Raw genomic sequence first — 16,679 nt, 5'->3', positions numbered from 1 at the left:
GACCGGTTTATTTCACTCAGTATAATGTCTTCAAGGTTCATCCATGTTGTGTCATGTGTCGGAACGTCATTCCTTTTTTCCCTCATCTTAACCATTTTTGTGTGTACAGGTCAGTAATGCTAATTATATTCACACTGTAGCACAGTGAATCATTCCTAATGGCGTTCCATGGTATTTACCACATTTTGTTTATCCTTCCATTCGTCCATGCACGTTTGGGTTGTTTCTACCTTTTGACTTTCATGAATAATGCCGCTATGAATAATGGTGTGCCCCCTGCTCTTTCTCCCCATGACCTCTTTTAATGACTGTTTGTGAAACTCTTAATATACGTACATTTTCACCTGTAAGCAAAATAAATTTCTAGAGCATTGTGGATGTCAAAACAGTCCTTAAGTCTAAATCTCATTAAATCAAATGAGATTGTTTGGTGTAGGAAGAAGATTTAACTATGGGGAATGTGAATGGAAATAATTAGCTAGAAATTGAATCATTTTTATTTATTCAAGGGAATAACCAGCAAGTGCCTGTCAAGAATGAAGTAGACAATTGTGAAACTTTGAAAAAGGTTGACACAAGGTCTGCTTCAGAAAAGAAGATTCACAAAGCGTCTAAAGAAGACGTATGTTCTGAGAAGCAGGACGTACCTTCAGTCGAGGTCTGTATTCCTTTTTTTTTTGCCTATTAGAACAAAACCCAAGTTTAGGACTTCGAGTGCAAATATCTATGTAATAACTGTACGTCTGTATTTCATACTTCTCAAAGAGGATAGCTATGTATTTGAATCCACATTGATAATTGGTGAGGTTCATGTATTCAGAAAGTTTATCTTCTAATTATACAGGAGATACTAAAACAGTTTTTGGTGATATCAGATAGCTTTTATTCTCAAGAGAAGCTGTTCTTAAGCAAGTGGATTAACTCCTGGGTAAAGATGGTGGAGTAGAACCAGATCCCATATCTTGCCTCTCCAGTTGTTACCCAACATCCATTTTTAGGGCAAAATCTTGCTGAGTTAGAAGCATTGTCCAGGATCCACAGGAGAGGGATGCCTTTCTAGCTTCAGTGCATGGGCCCTGGTGTGACAGAATCCCAGAAGAGAGGGCAAAGCTTGTGCCCAGCCAGCTCTTTCCCTTCCCACTGTGTGGGCCACTGCAAAGTGTCTAGAAAGCAGAACCCAGCCCTGTATCTCATAGGAACTAAAGTTCCCAGATAAAGGTGGGAAAGGGATTTCGGAGAATTCATCTACTTCACAGCAGGACAGAGCTATCTGTGTATTAGCATAAACACAGTGAAAAAAAATAGCATTGCAACTGTTCAAATATACTATAGTAAAAAATGAAGGAAAGGAGTAGAACGTACAGAAGACAGACCAAGATCCCAATCTAGATGAAAACATATCCAGAGACCTGAAGGGAACTCTGGAAATGCTTCACACTATAGACTGTGAATTCAATAAAATTCTAGCTTTTAAAGGCAAATTAATATACTATGATGAGGTTGGAAGAGATATTGTAAAGTTAAGTCAATAAATGTAGACAGTACATTACCTATTCAGTGGCCGAAAATTGACTTATTGACCTGAAGGAAAGGCTTTGAGGTAATCAGAGTGAATGTGGAGGAAAAATTTTAAGAGATTGTAGATTTTGGAGAAAAGATGATGATAGATAAGGGGACAAAGACAAAAACAGTCCAACATCAGAATAATGATTGTCTCAGTAAATGGCCCAATAGTGGATCAGAAAAGTATTCAGAGATGTAATAGAAGAAAAATTTGCCAGTGTGAGTGAAAAACTGAATTTAAAGATCCAAAGGCACACTGTGTACACCAGGAAAAGCTGATGTGTGATATTGGACATAGGCACATCTGGTTAAGGTGTTGAACTTAAAGCTTAAAGAATTGTGCTGAAAAGGCAGGAAAATCAAGAAAGACACACCTAGGCTTGCCTCAGACTTTGTAGAAACATCGAATGTCTGAGAACAGTGGAACAGTATCTTCGAGAGAATGAAAATGTGAACACGAACATTATGTCCAGTGAAGCTGGCACTCAGGCACGAAAGCAGCAGACATTCATCTGTAAACTCAAATGAACTTGGGAGCCTTCCTTGAAAAATGAAGTTAGTGAAATTTAGCCAACCAGGATAGAAGTTTGAGGAAGCTGTGTTAAAGGTCTTCTGAGGTTTCTCTCCATTTTATATCCAGAACTTTGGTTAAACAGTGGGCAGTTATGATTGCAAAGTGGATCGCAAATATTAAAACTTTAACAAAACAAAAATAGTAATAAAATCTGCAAAAAACGGGGTGGGACTGAAAGGTAAGTGAAAGTAAGTTTTAATTTTATCTTTCTTGGTAGCTAGCCAATCCTGTGCAAAACTGAAACAAGTAGTTTAAAAGGGTGAAAACCTACGAAAATATCTTTCACCATCTTTTTCTTAACCTTAGAGAGATCCTTAGGCAATTAATGTATCATGTGGAGAAGAAGCAGTTATTGAAAGTTGGCATTCCTTTGGTTCTACTTCGTTTTCTTCTAAGTTCAAATAAAATTGAGCCTTAAATTTATATTTAAAAATAATGCATGGTCCTGGTGTTCTAAATTTCTCCCATCATCTGTCCTCCCATCCTTATGTATGCATAGGTTCTTAAAAAGACATTAAAGAGTAAGGTTTGCCAAATAATCAGTGGGAGAACCTGCTTATTTCTGAGTGATGGGATTTTGCATGATTTCTTTTTTCCTCCTTTATGCTACTCAATTTTTGCTTAAACTCTACAAAAAGCATGCATTTTTCATTTAAGTAAATGGAATGAGAGTGATACCGAATAAGAAAATCGCAGACATTCCAAACCAGGAATTTGTGGTCTGTCGAGAAAGACATTTCCATGTAGTCAAGTGCTAAAGTCAGTGCATAGTAGAGGGGATTGCAGAGATGGGAACGTCAGCTTAGCTTGCAGGGGCCATGGGAAGCCCTGAGGAGGAAGGAACTTGTGCGGGGGGAGAGTAGAGAAGCAGAGGAGGGGAGGGGGCAGCCGGCACCACCGGGTCTCGTGGCATGGTTGGGAGCAGTGAGGGAGTCGTCTGACCGAGAAGGAGCTCAGTCAAGAGGGGGAAGGAAGGGGAGGGCAGAGGCAGAGTCCTGCCCGCTTGCCAAGGCCCTCGTATGCCAACTCAGAGTTTAGACTTTAGTCCCTGGATCTCAGTGGGAGACACAAGGAAGTAAGTAAGCACACACACTAGAAAGGGAAGGTTGCCTGCTCAGGAATTTCAGGATCAAATTTTTAAAAGCACATTGGTCCAAACAGAAAAGCCTTTTTGGAGGATTTGGCCTGAGGGTGGCCAGTTTGGGGACCCTGCTGCAAATCATGGAATGCTATCGAAGGGTCCTGAACCGGGCAGGGGGTGGCGGGTAGAGGAGGGTGTACAAGAAATGGAAAACAACCTGTGGACTGCGATCTTCTTGAAGGTCGTAATTGAGTATCTTTCAATTCAGTTTCATGGAGATGGGCAGGGCACCTGTTACAAAGAGCCAGTGTGGTGGTTTAGCGAGTGCTTGAATGAATGTGTGAATAATGCATTTCTGAAGGATCAGTCCTAGTGTTTTGGAGGCTGGGTTGGGGAGGGCAGAAATGGATACCAGCTCTCTTCTCACCGGGAGGCTGCTTCTCTGCTGGGAGGTGTGATGTAATCAAGATTCTGTTTGGGCAGGAGCAGGGGTGAAGGACGGGAAGAGGAGGTAGGAGACAGTGTAGAAGAAAGACCAGCAGGACTTCTTAGCACCTGGCTGCGTAAAGGGGAGGAGCTGGCTTTGCTTGCAAAAAACAGCTCCAAGGTTTTAAGTCTGGGTAACTAAAAGATGGGGAATTGGGGCTTCATTTTTATGTTTGTCAGGGCCGTGTTGCCTCGTGGTTAGCAGCATGGACTTTGCAGCTGGTGTGAGCCCAGCTCGACACTTACTCTGTAACATTGGGCGAGTTACTCAACATCTCAGTTTCCTCATCTGAAAAATGAGGGTAATAATAGTATCTCTGCCTCCTAGGTTTGTGAGGACTGGAGGAGTGAATATAGCAAGTGGTTAGAATAGCAGCACTTGTGAAGCACTGCCCAGTAGTAAGAATCAAAGAGGTGACAGGTGTGACTGTGGTCATTGCCGACAGAGGGGGTTGGCTGGACTTGGACGTGGCAGAGCCTGGTAGATGGGAGATACCGAGCCAGAGCTGCCATGGTGAGGCCGGCCCGGGCCTGGGACTTGGAAGTTGTTCCCGTGGAGTTTAGAACTGAAGGGTGACGTGAATTCTCTGAAGTGTGCGCGGAGACCAGCGGCCCAAGTCTGCTTGATGGAGCAGGTATAGTGACGGAGGGCAGGCACGCTGGCCGGGCCATGGAGACAGGGCATGCAAATCAGGAGCGGAAGTCAAGTAATTGGATCTGGGGGAGGAGAGACTGGACACATTGGGAGCGGGGACGTCCGTGCTGCCCTGCAATGAAGTGGAAGCCGAAGCTAAGTGGTGCCGACCCCTCCCAGATGTGTCCTGGGAGGAGAGGTGGGAACTGATCACTGCAGGGCCCTCGGTGCAGGGCTGTCTGGAGGGGACCCTGAGGTCAGGCTGGGGATGCTGCGCCGTCTTCCGTGTGTGTGGGTGCCGTGCCCCCACCTCACATGCCCCCCAGCCCTGAAGTCTCCCCTGGCTCCCGTCCAGACTTGCCCCGTGTGCCGGTGCCCCCGGCCGTGTCTTCACACCAGGTTGAGGGGGCCACGGGCCGTGTCTTGATCCCTGTCTGTGGCACTCAGACCCTTCTTGGCCTTGGTCCCAGGGCTTGGGTGGGTTCCTCCTTCCCTTCCTGGTCTGTGATCCTGGGCAGGACGGACGTCTGCTCTGGGTGCGGGCTGCAGGGGGGCTGCAGCGGGGCCGAGGGTCTGGGGGCTTGGGCTGTGCTTGGGGCTCCGAGGTTGCTTGTAGTCACCTGGGCGGGATGGGGGCGGAGCTGTGGGCGTTCCTCTCTGCCAGCTCTGGGGGCCACGCTCAGTTTTGTAGGCTCTTCTTTAAACCACCTTGAGTGTACTTTCCATCCCATTGTTCATTTGGAGAAAATCATTCTCAATAAACACATTCCCAAGCGCAGTGCTCAGTGTTTGTTTTTCTTGTACGTTCTTGGAGCCTGACTTTGCAGCTTAGAAAATTGTACAGATCTGTCTATAGCACATGGGGAACATTCCTCCAGATTTATTGGCAAAGGAGGTTGAAGACCAGATTTGGGAGCCGCAAACTAAATTTTAATCCCAGCCCTGGCTGTTTATTTTCTTGTAAGCAGATCTTTTTTTTTTCCCCCCTTAGAAAAGGAATTCATGATTATTACAGAAGCATAAAGAAGGGAGGGCAAGATCTGTCCCAAATGGACCACTTTTTGCGTTTTTCTGTATTCTCTTCCTTCTCTATGCAAGTGTTTAAAAACTTGGGATAATTATTATTGTGTATATGGAGCCTTGTTATAATGTCGTAATTCTGATTTTTCTCATGTTAGAAATTAATGGGAAACTTTGTTTTCAGTGGTTACATAACATTCCATCATTTAACTGTGCCGTAATCCAAACCATTCCCCAGCAGTTGGACATTAAAGTTGTTTGCAACTTTTTATTTTCATAGTAGCATGATGAACTAAGTCTGGCCTGTATATCTGGTACGTCCTTGCTATAGGTTTCTAAAAATAGAATTAGAGTGTCGACTGTCAGGGCCCCTGGTGTGTGCCGCCAGCTCGCTCTCCGGAAGCAGGGTCCCTGTTTCCCCTCATGCCTGGTGCACGACAGCCATTGTGTTACTCTGGTCTCGGCAGCACCGTTTTTTGGCAAAATCTTAGTCAGTGGGATAGGGAAGTGATGGTGTTTTGTTTCTCATCTCAGTTTGCCTCCCTTACTAGGGAAAAGTAAGCATTTTCCTTCATTTTTTGTAAAATTCTGAAAAACACAAGCAAAAAGTCATTCATCCACGATCCTGCCACTGACATTTAAAAATATATATATTTTTTCTAAGTTAAGAGGTGAATGTCTGACCTGGTTTCTCTTACCCTGCTGAGAGACACACGTGGTACCACACGCGGCTTCCCTAGCCTGTCCTCGTGTTTGCAGGCATAAACACGCAGTGTCAACACACTTGTGTTTTTAAAGCCAAAATGGAAAGATGAGGTAATTGGTCTCTTCTAAAAACATACTTTATTATTAAATATTTTGGAGGAACTCTTCATGTTTTTGGCCTTCTCTATTTCTTCTGTGAATTTGCATTTCATGTCCTTTACCCACTTTTCTATTGAGTGTCACTGTTTTTTTCTTGTTTTCTGTGAGAACATAGGTGAAGGTATTAGCTCTTTGTCTATCAAATAGTATCAGATTTTTTTCTTAGTTTGTCATTTCCCTCTTATTTTTATTCGCTTTGACTTATGTACAGTGGCTTTAAGAATGCCTTTGTGCAGTCAATCTGTGATTTCTCTTTGATTTCTTTCTTTTCTTTTACTATTAAAGCTTAGGAAATCTTATTTCCTCACCCTGCGGCCAGTTAAATTGTCCCTCATTCAGGGAGATCAGAGAACTTAGTTCAGATAATTCAACAATGATGATGATAATAGCTAAGTCTTATGTAAACTGCTTACCACTGTCAGGTACTTTAATCCTCACAACAGCCTTTTGGAAGACCTGGGAAACCGAGGCAAAGAGAGGTTAAGTCACTTGCCCAAGATGAGTCAGCTTGTCACACGAAGTGAGGTTCAGACCAGGTGGTTTGGCCACAGAGACTGGTCTTAATTTCAGGTCTGCGTGGACCCTTTCCGATCCTGGCTAGTCCTGCTTCGTCACATGTGGCACCTCCCCACCAGAAAACAAAGAGCCGATTGCCCCTGTCTTCTTCCTCCTATTTCCTGACAAGTCTGTTGGCTTTGGCTCTCAGGTTGCTTTCCCCTCTGCCCCACCTGCGGCATCCGCTGCGGGCCTGTCCGCCCCCAGCTGTCCCAGCCCCATGCCTCTGCACTGCCCCGTGCTTCTCTCTCGGTCTCTCTTTGTGTCATACACACACACACACACACGCACGCACGCTCGCACGCACACCCCTCTTCCCCAGCCCTCCTGTGTGTGCTGCTTCTCCAGCACTCCATCCACACCTCCTTGTCCAGCATGTCCCCCGTGCTCCTGAAACTCACTCTCTGATACTCACAGTAGGTGGCGATGCTTCTGACCACCAAGTCCCCGCTGGGTGTAGCCCTCCAGTGCCTCCCTTCTTGTGGCCTGTTATGCCATTCTAACCAGGCTGTGCTGAGAAGGCAGCCACGTCCAGAGTGACTCCTGCTCAGATCACCCTTCCTGGCTCCACTTGGGGCTGGTCCTTTATTTGTGGGTGACCCTGGAGGGACAGAAAGGTTCAGGTACTCGCTGTGTTGAAAAGCCTTTCTTGGCCCTTAAGTGGACAGAGTGAGGCAGGGCAGGGGCAGACTCTCCCCCCCCCCACAGCAAAAGTTGGAAATTCACAGAGAGCAATACTTGAATAAATGTGGTTTGTATTTAAAGTTTAACATTGGATCGCATCTGATCATACGTCTTTAATGTGTCTATTTAGCATCAAACTTAAACGATTAGCATACGGTCCTGTAGGATAGGGCTTTGTATGTTTAACTTACCATGTTTTTAAAATGCCTTCAGAATGAGAAAAAAGGTAATACGTATTGGGAGAAAAAATAAAGGAGTGTAAAGAAGAGAGCAAAAATACCATAATCCCACCACATGCACACTTAAAATATCATTTTATTTCTAGTGTTCGTCTCTTGTAGTGAGCATATTGCTTTGATGGAAGCATGAGGCTTTCAGTACCCCAGACATGTAATGTGCAGGCATCTAAAACCTTTTATTTTTCTTCTGCTAAAGGGGCAGCATATGGTGGAAGGAAGAAAAGGAGAAAGTATTAGTAGACATTAGAGATAGGAGCTACTTAAAAAGGGAATCCCCCTCCCCTTGGGCCTGTTCGTAGACCATGCCTAACATTTAGAAGAGGAAAAAACCCAAATTAAAAAAATTTTTATTTATATGCGTGTATATATATATATATACATATTATATATAATATATTTCTGTCTCATGCTAAATTAAGTTTTTCAGAACCACATTAAAAAAACATCAAGCATATTCTTGGCATTATTTACTTGAAAAGCTTAAACTAGTTTGGAGCATTCTCTGGAGTTTTGCCTGTTCTCCTAAAGTTCATCTATAAACAAATAAAAACATAAATACACAAATTACTCCTCAGTTGCGTTTTTACACGATTTTTCTTCAGTAGTAATTCATGTGAATTGCACATACCAAATAAACAGGTGAAGGTCGGAGGATTTACTGCTGCTGAGGTTAACGGGCAAGCTGACCATAAATTACTAACAGATGTTTTTCCTTTTTAGCCCCTTAGAAATTTTATAGGCGACAATTTTTTTTTCTTTTTGCAGAGGCTGAGGGGAGGTAGAGAAAGAAGGGAAATGAAAACAGACTAGAGATTGAGAAATGTATGTCTGTTTTCACTAGTGGTGGAATGTTCTGAATTCAGATGGAGTTGGTCTTCAAAAGTTAAAAGAAAAAACCATACACAGGTTTTATTTGTGTTAGTAAATTGCAACCCTTACTAAAACTTTTCTTTTTCCTCTTCAGCAGGAAGATCCTTATAGGAAGAAGAGGCTTCAGGAGAAAAAAGAAGGAAACTTACAAAATTTAAATTGGAATAAAAATCGAGCATGTAGAAAAAACAAGAAAAGGGGTGCTGCCCAGGTCTTGAGGTGTGTGATTTTTACAGTCCCTTTAAATTTTTCATCTATTATTTACTCTATAATTTTACATTTAGCTATTATGTTTCCATCTTATTTTTGTTACGTTGGATACAGATAATATGAGAGTGTAGATGTTTGTGTTTTGAGATAAAGATATATTCTTAAAAGTAACATATCTTCTGGTTATGTTTTTATTTATTTTGTTGAAAACCCCTTAAGATGAGCAAAATTTTAAAATTTTACTTAATAAAATGTAAAAAGCTATAGCAGGTTTTAGGGAAAAAGCATAGCCATCCCTCCACACCAGGGGCGTTGGTGGAGCAGGTGGTAGAGGACCTCTGGGCACAGGCAGGCCCACGGTCCCAGCTTGACCCTGACTGTCTGGGGTCCCGATAATGCAAGAGAATAGTCCCCACGCATAGAATCTTTGCCCCGATTGATCGTCCAGCAGAAGGTAGGTTCTTCTGCTGTGGGAAGTGAGCTGCAGATAGATAACTGTGAGATTTGCCTGAAGCCCCAGAGGTGGTCGGGGGGCAGAGCCAGACATGACCCCAGGCAGTCAGGCAGCCTCCTTGGGAAACCTTGCTTCTTTTCTAACCTGTAAAATTAAGGTGCTGCCGTGTTCGTGCGGATCCCATGTGTCTGGGTTCCCAGAAGTAGCTCTCCAAGCCTAATTTTACAGAAATTCCGTAGCTCGAGAATTTTTTCCCACCAGGTCAGTAGCGCATCCATTCTGATGTCACATACGGAGTGCCTCTGGCAGACCTGTGCCCCTGCGCCCTCTGCCCTGGTCCCTGGGGAGCCTCTCAGGTGGCCCTCGCGCTGACGAGCTCCCTGATTCCTGTCGCGAGTGGGCTTCAGAGCCTGTTTCCTCCCACCTTGCCCCTCCATCTCCACTGCTCCGGCTTTTCTTCCTTTGAGCCTTGGCATCTGGGGATTTCTCTTTCTTGTGAGCTCAGCTAGGTACTTAAATGTGTTGCTGTCAGATGTGTTCTCTAGCAGTTCCAGATTTGCGTGGGGAAGGGACTCCACCCTGCTGTAAGTGGTTGCTCGTGTGGTTGGGAGGGAACTGTGGCAGAACCGCCCACGTGGTGGCCAGGACCCCCGCATGGAGGCATGTGACATGCTGCTTCCAGTGTCTGCCCCCTTTGCGATCAGGAGCTTGGACCCTGGGATTCAGCCCTGTAACACGTGCCCCCCCTTCCTCGAATGTCCTGTTCTGCTGGAGGAGGGCCAGGCGACCCCAGGGGGCCTTCAAGCTCTAGTTCTGTGTCCTGCAATCAGCAAAATGCAAACAGGAAAAAAGGAAAGATACACATTATTAGATTATTGATGGGTAATTATTAAATTATTAAATACTACTTACTAATGGGTAATTATTCTTATTTAGGCTAAATTATTATTATTATTATTTTTTTTTTGCGGTACGCAGGCCTCTCACTGTTGTGGCCTCTCCCGTTGCGGAGCACAGGCTCCGGACACACAGGCTCAGCGGCCATGGCTCACAGGCCTAGCCGTTCTGCGGCATGTGGGATCTTCCCGGACCGGGGCATGAACCCGCGTCTCCTGCATCGGCAGGCGGACTCTCAACCACTGCGCCACCTGGGCAGCCCTGGGCTAAATTATTTGAAAGCTGCAATGTGGTCTCCTATAGAAAGGAAAGTCACACCTTGTATTTTCATAAAAATTTGATGGACTTATGTGGTCACTTTAAAGTGGCATGTTTTTCTGATGTGGACATATAGAAAGATATAAAATTAGGGTGGAATTTCACCAATTAAATGTTACAATATATTTTTGAAAGCAGATTTCTGACATGCTAAAGAAACAAATTACGGTGTTAAAGAATAACTTCCAAGTAGCTTGTAGGTAATCAGAATGTTTTGAGAACGTGATGCTTACGTAGGTGGTGGTTGTTGGACTGTCTGTTGCCAATCTGTCTCTATACTCTGTCTCTATACTCTTTACCCTGAGTGGTCACAAACCACTGAGACCATCGGCTTCATCTCACACCTGTCCTCCTACAGATGTGACATGAGGTGCGGAAGTTGGACTGTGTGAAATAATCACCTAGGTCTTCACGGAGCGTTCTCTGACACATTTCTGTGTCTCCATTTACAAAGCTGTATTACAGATTTTCCCGCAAGTTCATAGTCTAGTTAGAGAGGTATAAATGTTGGACTGTGAACTCCTTGGGGGAAGAACTTCATTCTTCTTTGTAGACGCCACACCTTTCCTAACAGTACATGGCTCATGGTCGTCACTCCACAAATGTTTGCTAAATGAATGAATGAGAAAAGATTTCAGTTAACGCTCAGACGTTCCCCCAGACGCCAAGGAGCAGGTTCATCTACTGAGAGTCATGTTTTACACGAAAACCAAGGAAGACATACAGAGAGTCATGGGTTCTAGTCCTGCACCTGCCACTTACCAGTTGACCTTGGGGGACTCATTTAACCTGTAGAGTTTTACTCTTCTCACTATAAAATATGAAGAGATTAAATGAGCTCCAACTTAATTCTCGTTCTAAAACAGCAAAATCTTGTTCTTCCTAATCTCTCTCCCTTACTTATCGTCTTCTCCCAGCAGACCCAGAGAGAAGAGGGCTCAAGTTGTCCCAGATTCACCTTTTCACCTCTGCTAAGTCTCAAGGAAAGCAGGTATGTGTGTATGCACGATAAAATGCAGACGTGATTTTTTTGTGGCTCTTCCAGGCCTTCGGAACAGAGTGAATTAAAGCTGGTGTGCAGTGAATTTGAAAGGTCTGAGCTGAGCAGTGACATCGACTTAAGGAGCTGGTGTATCCAGGAAAACCCTGGGGAAGCATGTAAAGCAGATGCTGGCATTGGAAGCAGCTTACCTGCCTCGCAGGGAGAGGCAGGTATGGAACCGCGTGGAGCTACCAAACAGTGCTTCTGTCGGGATTGTTGTTGATTGTTATTTCCTCGGGGAAGTGCCCAGTGTGAGAGCTTATCACTTCACCCAAGCCTGAATGGAAAGCTGTCCGGATGAGACAGTAGGCTGCGATTCTTCTGAGCCTGGGCAGGCCCGTAGGGTTGCCCCGCCTACCTCCCACTCCTCTAAAATCTGGCCACTCTCGACTGTGTCATGCCGACGGCTGAATAACCGTGGGTGATGGCTCAGGACAGGACTCCCTTGGTGAAAGAGGAGGGTAGGGGAAAGCCAGGGGAGAACAGCGGCCGTCCTCACACCCCTGCGCCAGGTGGTTCCTGCAGAGCCAGGCTGCTGCTCCGCCGAGGGCTGCTGGCCGGTGACCTGGGGGCCCCGGGGCTGGGTCCAGGGAGGGGTGGAGGGTGGCAGGAGAGGAAGGTCCTGCGGGGGGGGGAGGGGTGTGGGACACCGACACGCACATTTCCAGACACGTGTGCGTTGTTTCTCGGTCTTCCTGGAGGTTCTTCCCACCCACACATAAATAATACTGTGAAACTCTCGGTGGACATTTAAAAGCACTTTTTATGAGAGTCTAGTTGATTTACAGTGTTGTGTTAGTTTCAGGTGTACAGCAGAGTGCATCAGTCGTACGTATATCTTGGGGGACATTTTAATACAAGAGAGAGAAATTACCTACACGTCTCCAGTCCGAGAGAGTAGCCTTGATTTTCTTGAGAGAAGTACTTGTTATTTCCAGAACCACTTTTAGGTCGCGATTATCATTGGTGTTGACTGTCTCAGGCTAGACCACGTTCACTGTCCGGCCCACGGCAGAGCCTGTGGGGCCCGTGACTCGCCCCCGCGGCTTCCTCAGGGCCCATCGTCAGTTTCAGGGAGCGTCTTCCTTCTCGCTGGATGGGCCGAGGGGGCAGATCCTGAAGCTGAGCCCTGCCTTCTTCAAACCTTGGCCTCTCTCCTTCTACTGGAAGTGGTATCAGGTTGAAAACTCTGTAAGCGAAACACGACTCCTCTCTCACTTCCCACAGAGGGTTACTTCCAGAAGCCGGGGAAGAAGCGCATGGAGAAGTCCTGCTCAGACTCCAGCTCGGACTGTGGCAGCTCCTCGGGCAGCGTGCGTGCCAGCCGGGGCAGCTGGGGCAGCTGGAGCAGTGCCAGCAGCTCTGACGGGGACAAGAAGCCCATGCTGGGCCCTCAGCACTTCCTGCCACCTGGTGAGTCTGGGACTGAGGCCTCCTGGCCCTCCTGCCCCGGCACCCAGAACAGGGGCCTGATCTGCCTTCCAGTGCCGCCTGCCCGCGGTGGGCTCTGCATTCCCGTGCTTGCTTTGCTTTGCATTTTATCCACTTTCTTTTTTCTTTCTTCCTTCCTGCCTCCCTCCATTATTATTATTATTTTTTAAAGTCTGTATCTTGGAAACAGTTCAAAGAATTCCCACGTTTATATTTTCACTTGTACATGTGTTTGTTGTGGTAAAGAATACATAACACAAAATCTACTATTTTAACCATTTTTAAGTGTCCAGTTCAGTGGCATTAAATGCGTTCACATTGTTGTGCAGTCATCGCCACCATCCATCTTTGGGCCTTCTTCCCCATCCCAAACAGAAACTCGGTACCTATGAAACCGTAGCTCTCCCTTCCCCACTCCTACAGCCCTGTGAACCTCTATTCTGCTTTCTGTCTGTGAATTTGAATCCTCTCGTATCTGGTAAGTGAAGTCATACAATACTTGTCCTTTGGTGAGTGGCTTATTTCACTTAGCATGGTGTCTTCAAGGTTCATCCATGTTGTGACATGTCAGGATTTCCTTCCTTTTTAAAGGCTGAATAATAAATATTCCGTTGTCTGTGGATAGACTGCATTTTATCTCTCTATTCATCTGTTGATGGACACTTGGGTTTTTCCACCTTTTGCGTCTTATGAATAATGTTGCTATGAACAGTGGTCCTCCCTTGTTTTTGAAAAATTTAAAGATACAGGAAAGGTCAAAGAAGCATCTATATTTCTGTCACCTAGAATTAATAACTCTTAATTTTGTCATATTTGCCCTCCTTTTTTTTTTAAGAGGTAATATTTTATAGTCTTCCGCTTCCTCCTGCTTGAGAGACTCACTGTCCACTGTCATGGGCTTGCTGTGTATTCTTTTAATCCATACTTTATTTTACATTCATATATCAACAAAACAGAGAATTTTTTTTTTTTTTTTTTTTGCGGTACGTGGGCCTCTCACTGTTGTGGCCTCTCCCGTTGCGGAGCACAGGCTCCGGACGCGCAGGCTCAGCGGCCATGGCTCACGGGCCCAGCCGCTCCGCGGCATGTGGGATCTTCCCGGACCGGGGCACGAACCCGTGTCCCCTGCATCGGCAGGCGGACTCTCAACCACTGCGCCACCAGGGAAGCCCCAGAGAATTGTTTTTAACTCACATAACGGAGATCACGCTTCAGTAAGCATGCTGCGTCTTGCTGTTTCACTCAGTGTTGTTTGTCGTACCTCCATGTCTACGTAAAGATTTAATTCACTCCTTTTCGCTGTCATGGTCAACATAGTACAGGTTAAGCTTTGTTATCAGGACAGGGGGGAGACGGGTTCCATTGGCGTCACCGTGGCATCCATGGGACGCTCACTCTGTACGCAGGGCCACGGGGGGCGCTCCCCGTGCCTCCAAGGACCTGGGCTCAGAGAGCTCGCGTGGCTTGTTGGACGCCCTGGGACCCTGACTCCCCCCGAGCCCAGCCCACTTCCCACTGCCTCCCGCTCATTACAGCGGCCTCTGCTGTGTCTCCCGCCAGCAGTGATTACCTATAAAGAAGCTCCTGTCTGGGAGACCTGGGCCCTGGCACCATAAAAACCTAGACACATGCCCACTTGTGATTTCAGTCCGTTTCTCAGCCTTTTTCACATCATTGGCCCTTCCTGCAGGTGCCTTTTTAGACACTGTTTGCCTAGTGACCCCCCACGGACATACACGTACATCTGTTTATTACTGTGTGCTGGAGAACGCCACGAGGGCTTGGATGCAGGACGGCTTGCGGTGTTTTGTTTGGTGGCGGGGATGGTCTTCTTGGCCACTGAAGGCAGTGCGCCTGATGGTGCTAACGCGAGAGTTTTTAAAATTGGTGCTTAACATCAATAAAAAAATAGAAGCGCAGCTCTTGCTTGGGGGATAAGGCCAACAGCAGGAGAATGAGAAAGGTGAGTGATGGCCTTGCTTGTAACACAGGGCGTAAGACTCAGTCTAGTTATGTTCAGAGGTTGTATAATAAATATCAGGAAAATGTCCCCAATATAATTTTTTAAAAGATGTATTTATTATGTACATATTTATTTTATTTATTTTTGGCTGCGTCAGATCTTTGTTGTAGTATGCGGCATCTTTTGTTGTGGCGCGTGGGCTTCTCTCTAGTTGTGGCGTGCAGGTTTTCTCTCTCTAGTTGTGGCACGCGGGTTCCCCAGCACGTGGGCTCTGTAGTTTGTAGCACGAGGGCTCTAGTTGAGGCTCATGAGCTCAGTAGTTGTGGCATGCGGGCTTAGTTGCCCCGCGGCGTGTGGGATCTTAGTTCCCTGAGCAGGGATGGAACCCGTTTTCCCCTGCATTGTAAGGCGGATTCTTTACCACTGGACCACCAGGGAAGTCCCCCCCCCAATATGATTAATTGTGTAAAAGATCAAAAACACAAAGTATTTTTGAAGTATGATCCAAGTTTTATACACATTCATACGTAAAAGTTTTTTTAATTAAAAAATTGACTGAATATCCATTAAATGTGAAAAATAAATCATTCATAGGGGTTAACGATGTTAGCGATCTGCATCTTAACACAGGATATACACAGTTGAATTATGCTTATAAAAACTTGTGATCACCTTTTTGTTTTTATGCAGGAGACAGTGTTTCACAAAATGACTTTCCCTCTGAAGCTCCCATCTCCTTGAATCTTTCTCATAACATCTGCAATCCCACGTAAGTGTTTAGTTTTCCAGCTTTTACAGTATGTTTTAGGTACTGCTTTTTTGTTTCATTCCGTGTGTTTCTTCTTTGTACTTGGTTCTGCAGGCTAAAATAGGAAAACCTTTTAAGGATGTGAGAAAGTAAAATCTGATTTTATTAATAATTCAGGGCGTACAATCTTTCCAAGACAACACGCTTGTGTGGGGACGTCTCTGGTATCGCTGGTCCTTTCAGTGAACGGCCGCGTTAGAAGGTGTCGCTCCTGAAAGTAGGAAGAACAGTAGTAACAGTAAGGATGGGAACCAGCTACTCTTTTCTAGGACTTGAAATAAAACTGAGCACTGATGATTCAGAAAAGTTTGCAAGAACCTAGGAGACACATGTTTACGGTTTCACCGTGTGATGATTTCTGCAGCATCGGACAAAATAAACAAGCACCATTTACTGAGAGGGAGAAGAGGAGGGTATGTTAGAAGGAGAGGGTTTCAGAGTGAGGAGTGTGGTTAGGTTTTAGGCACCATGAGAGGACAGGGGGTGGTGTCATAAAAATGGAATGGATGAGGAAAGCTCTATGCGAGCTGTTTCTGTTAGGGGTAGAGAGTAAACCAGGAGTGGGAGGTTGTTGCCAGCTGCTGAAAGGCAGATTGGAAACTGCAGACTACCTTAGTTAGCATTGTGCTGTTGGTGTTTGTTAAAACAAGACTTCCCTGGGGGCTTCCCTGGTGGCGCAGTGGTTAAGAATCCACCTGCCAGTGCAGGGGACACGGTTCGACCCCTGGTCTGGGAAGATCCCACATGCCGTGGAGCAACTAAGCCCGTGCGCCACAACTACTGAGCCTGCAGTCTAGAGCCCGCAAGCCACAACTACTGAAGCCCACGTGCCGCAACTACTGAAGTCCACGCATTCTGGGGCCCATGTGCCGCAACTGTTGAGCCTGTGTGCTGCAGCTACTGAAGCCTGTGCACCTAGAGCCCGTGCTCCACAACAAGAGAAGCCACCACAATGAGAAGCACGCACACCACAGCAAAGGGTAGCC

General features: G+C 45.8%; 1 protein-coding gene across 4 annotated transcripts in view; it reads left to right on the top strand.

The window, feature by feature from the left end:
• The window catches only part of TMEM131L (transmembrane 131 like), a 160,154-nt gene that overhangs the window by 133,724 nt on the left and 9,751 nt on the right, over positions 1-16,679 (top strand). For 3 of the 4 annotated variants that reach the window (XM_079919670.1, XM_079919668.1, XM_079919667.1), the window contains 5 exons: positions 510-658; positions 8,665-8,789; positions 11,495-11,661; positions 12,719-12,904; positions 15,576-15,654. In XM_079919670.1, coding sequence (XP_079775796.1) covers positions 510-658; positions 8,665-8,789; positions 11,495-11,661; positions 12,719-12,904; positions 15,576-15,654 — 706 coding nt within the window. The remainder of the gene's footprint in view (positions 1-509; positions 659-8,664; positions 8,790-11,494; positions 11,662-12,718; positions 12,905-15,575; positions 15,655-16,679) is intronic. The other variant, XM_079919669.1, reaches the window with a different exon arrangement.

The sequence above is a fragment of the Stenella coeruleoalba genome, assembly GCF_951394435.1.
Source record: "Stenella coeruleoalba genome assembly, chromosome: 4".
Lineage (NCBI taxonomy): Eukaryota > Metazoa > Chordata > Mammalia > Artiodactyla > Delphinidae > Stenella > Stenella coeruleoalba.
This window is presented reverse-complemented; position numbering and strand designations above follow the sequence as displayed.